The following is a 4,539-nucleotide window of genomic DNA, read 5'->3' as shown; positions in this document are numbered from 1 at the left end:
GTATATTTTTTAATATGACTAAAAATGAATAAATAATTTGTCAAAATTGAATATTAATTAATTGTTCAAATTATCAAATATATATATATTTTTTTATACTAGTTATATATTTATTTTTATTTGGTTCTAACTTCTAACATATGAAAGGGTTATTAAAAAAAAGTGACTTTAAACTTAGTAGTTAGTATGACTTAGTTAATTCTGTAACATATAACTTGAGAAAAAAAAGGCTAAAAATTTTGCAATGCACATACAAGCTGCACAAACATGAAATTTTGAACCAATATAAACTGGGAAAAGAAAAGACCAGTTGTAAGTGTTTTATGAACTTTCTAAATTGCATGCTCACAATAATGTTACCAACCCAATCTAAACCGTATAAATTATTTAATATAAATCTTAATGGTTATGAGATTTGAAATACCAATGTGTCAGGAAAGGACAATGACATACTTGAAAACCTTCCTATAGTACTATAGTAGTGTATCAAAAAAATAGTGCAAATATAATTTCTTTTTTTTTTTAATTAGCATCCAGTCTTTTATTGTATAAATTAGTTATTTATGCAAAAAAAATAAGATTGTGCAGAAACATTGTTTGAACGTCCAACAGAAATGTACCAAAAAGAAATGCTCTAATTCAACAAATTCAACTGAATTAATATTGATTATTCTGAAATACAGCAATAAATCATTGGAAATTTTAGTTCGTCTTTCAATGAAAAGACATTTTTTTTAGTGGAGAGTATAATGGATTACATCATTTATAAGGTTTTCAAGTCAATGTCATTTAGACGGGAAGGAACAAGTTCAATTGGTTGTAACACAAATCCTGCTTGGTCACATTCTTGTTGTAGCTGCTTTACCTGAGAATCCCCATGGGGACAATATACGACAACAGCTCCTCCACTACCTGTAAATTTTGATGCAGCTCCAACTTTTCTAGCTACCTCTACCATTTTGATGTTTAAATCACCAAGAGCAGCATCTCCAAACATTGACCTATACAATATCCCATAGGTACAGAACATGCATAATTTAGAGGATTTAGCTATTTCGTGTTCTAATGACATATTTTAAGAATATAATAATAGAAACTTTTAAGTTTTTAATGTATTCAATGCATTCGAAATGTAAATAAATTTATCTTTTCAACATCTTTTAATAAAATATTTATTTTTATGGTATTCTTAAACTGTGCTCTTAGGCTACATGTAAGCAAGACCCTAATTTAGATTATGTTAATTGTATTGGTAGACCACAGTAATGTTTAGTAGACCTGCAAGATGAAGAGATTAGTCTAAATGCTAATCATGGTTTGGTGGTTTTGATAATGAGAGCTTGTCAAAATAAATATTAACTTACTATCAATATTTAAACTGCACCTTATAAGTTAAAAGAATCATATGTAAGTTTCAAAACTGATTTTTTTGTAACTGCTATCAGTCACAGATAAATTCATCTATCTTAGATGACAAAGATAAATTGAGTTACCTTCGCAGGTCAAAATTCCGATTCATGAGTGCTGCAAATTTAGAATAATCCTTTTCTTCTAATGCCTTTCTTCCTTCTTTTGCTAAATTTGCAACTTCTTTCATTGATGATACAATGAACTCTTCACCATTTAGCCACCTCTGCCTTACTTGACTATGAACCTACATGTTACTGTAGCTTAAAATTTATAAATGAAAAGAAAATCATGATGCAAGTTCTGAAGTGGAAAGTCCTTTTTCTATTACAAGATTTGTAAGAGTATGGCTTTTATAATGTTGCCACCCAACTTAATTATCTTTTATATAGTATATATATAGATCAATCCAATGCTAACTAATTGGTAATCCTCTTGTAAGGACTATTCTTTGCCAAAGAGATTAAGGGATGTGATTAATAGCCGGAGGCAGGGAACATAATAAAGTAATAGCAGACTATTAAATTATTCCACGTGACTAACCTTCCCAGAATCACTAGGATTCTCAGCATAGATTAGATGCAGAGGTGGGAGGAGATTCACATCCAAAGGCTCATAAACTCCATGCCCCAGTTTATCCATGTTTTCCTTGCTGAAATCCTATAAAAGCACCCAAACAAAGTCAAATGACTTATTAGCATTCATTCATCATTCACCTCTGAAATATATCGTTTGATAGAAATTACAAGGAAACATACCATGTAAACTAGGCCCCCATAGACTTGTGCGACACGATCCTGAAGACCAGCAACTATGCCTAGCTCATTCTCTGCCGCGAGGACAAGGCCAGGCCTCACCTCAACCTTGATTAGATGACGGACATCATAGAAATCAAGAAGGCAGTTTAAGGCAGCACAGACAATTGCACTAGAACCTGAAAGTCCTGTCTGAAAGGTCAAATTTACAATAAGCAACAATGACTCAGCAAAATGAGAAATTAAGGAAAAAAATAAAAAAAAAGGAATATATTAAAATTATAGCAAAAGAAAATAATAAATATCAGGATAAGACAACGGATAACATCGGCAATGATAATTATAATCAGGAAAAAAGAAATCTTCCTAATTTCAACGGACTGCAATTGAGATCAGTATGCAAACAGTTCAAATGAAATACTTCAAATAGATTACTATGAAGAAAAAGCTCAGCTCAAGCGGCAAGTAAGAATGTAGACATAGATTTTGGTAACCATTACCATTAGGAGTTAGGACAAATGTTAAATATTACAAAATTATTCTAACGTTTTCAGAAAATAATACAATGCATTATATTATAGTCACTAGAACCCTAATAAAAATCAAATTTCTATCTGATACTTTTCATGTTTGAAATTTGAATCCTCAATTAACATAAAACGTTTAAATCGAATAACAATAATCCAATCCCTAAGCAGTGCAACACAATCATCATCGTCATCAATGTTTAATTAAACAACGCGGTAACGCAATTGCAATATCTTCCAAGTTTCAACAAAATTGAGAATAATGGAAATTAGAGCAAGCAAGCTAGTACCTGACGAGGTATATCAGTATCATAAGAGAGAGTAAAATTCTTCTCAGCGAGACTAATGGAATTCTCCTTGCAGTAATTGTGGAAAACCTTGCAAATCGCCATAAGCAACCGTACTCCACCATAGTAACCTTCATTATTCAACCTATTCACCTGCACATGCACATGCAAATCAGAATCAGAAATCAACGGTGAGGATGAGATCGGATCTGATTCAATGAGATCAGAAAAAAAGAAAGGCGATAGATCTGACCGACCAATTGAGGAAGAGAGGTGAAGCGGACGAAATCGTGAATAGGATGCGGCTGAATTAAGAGGTCGTTGGAAGGGTGGAGGGTGACGGTGGCGGAGAAGTTGGCGAGGCTGAGAGAGATTGTGTTGCCGTAATACACGTCGCTTGGGTTGCCGAGAAGCCCCACGCGCGCGTAAGCCTTGTGCTTTATAACACCCTCTCCTTCCATTGCTATTTTCTCTCTTTCCTTCTTTCTTCGTTTTCTTCCAAATTGCTTTATATAAATTACTGTGAGTTTCTGCAATCATCTTTGTTTGTTTGTTTTGCTTACACACTATAAATGGAAAGCTGAGGTGGCATGGATTGCATTGCAACTTTCGGATAAGTGCTAACTATATTTAGTTATTTATTACATTCAGTTGTTAAGGGTTTGTTTAGACGTTAATTTTAAAAATGATTTTTTTTTAAAGATATTTTTAGAAGGAGTAGAAGAAGAGATAGAAGCAGAGAAGAAAAATAATAATTAAAATATTTTTTTATATTTTATTTATTTATGAAATTGAGAGATTATAATTTATCTTTTAAAGTGAAATTCAAAATTTAGAAGATCCAAATCTAATATCTCATATAAATAAAAAAATTTATTTATCAATTATGGACTTATTTGGGTGAGCTTTTAAGAAAAGATTTTTTTTGGTTATCTTTTTTTAAAAGATCTTATGGAAAAGTAAAAGTAATTTTATGTTTGGGTATCTCGTGTAAAAAGATCTTTTTATCTATCAATTATGTTTGGGTATAATAATATAAAAGTACTTTTTGTTTATTTATTACATAAAAAATATTTTTTTAAAGAAAAAATATCTTTTAAAAAAAGATATAAATTACAACTTCTCAAAAAAAATGTTTTTTTTATTTTTCTAGTGCTTTTACTTTTACTACTAAAAATTTGTGAAACACGCTAAAAAATTAAAAAAAAATCTTTTTCATTAAAAAATCTTTTTTTTAACAAAATAATGGTGCCCAAACAAGCACTATGTTTGGATAAAATAAGATAAAAATACCTTTTTGTTCATTTATTATGTAAAAAATATCATTTTTTAAGAAAAAAGATTTTTAAAAAATATGTAAATTGTAACTACTTAGAAAATATATTTTTTTATTTTCTAGTATTTTTACTTTTACTATTAAAAATTTACCAAACACACTAAAAAATAAAAAAAAAATTTTTCATTGAAAATTTTTTTATCAATTTAATAGCACCCAAACAAACACTTAAACAAAAATATTATTACAATAAAATTAATGTTTGTTATATTTTTAAGTGATAAATT

General features: G+C 29.7%; 1 protein-coding gene across 1 annotated transcript; it reads right to left on the bottom strand.

Annotated features, from left to right (window-relative positions):
* Window positions 639–3,539, bottom strand: LOC107644551 (glucuronokinase 1). The gene is made up of 6 exons (XM_016348435.2): window positions 3,234–3,539; window positions 2,980–3,129; window positions 2,166–2,354; window positions 1,951–2,067; window positions 1,494–1,654; window positions 639–1,001 (listed from the first exon to the last, which is right to left on the bottom strand). The coding sequence occupies exons 1-6, from the start codon at window positions 3,435–3,437 to the stop codon at window positions 764–766; spliced, it is 1,059 nt and encodes a 352-aa protein (XP_016203921.1). The 5' UTR covers window positions 3,438–3,539; the 3' UTR covers window positions 639–763.

This window comes from Arachis ipaensis, chromosome B05, assembly GCF_000816755.2.
Source record: "Arachis ipaensis cultivar K30076 chromosome B05, Araip1.1, whole genome shotgun sequence".
Lineage (NCBI taxonomy): Eukaryota > Viridiplantae > Streptophyta > Magnoliopsida > Fabales > Fabaceae > Arachis > Arachis ipaensis.
This window is presented reverse-complemented; position numbering and strand designations above follow the sequence as displayed.

Excerpts from the sequence above, each read along its gene's own strand:
- LOC107644551 (XM_016348435.2), bottom strand. The coding sequence starts at position 3,437 with ATGGAAGGAGAGGGTGTTATAAAGCACAAGGCTTACGCGCGCGTGGGG. Across the intron at positions 2,068-2,165 it reads ATGGGGGCCTAGTTTACATG|GATTTCAGCAAGGAAAACAT; the intron begins GTATGTTTCCTT and ends GTGCTTTTATAG. Across the intron at positions 1,655-1,950 it reads ATCCTAGTGATTCTGGGAAG|GTTCATAGTCAAGTAAGGCA; the intron begins GTTAGTCACGTG and ends AGTAACATGTAG.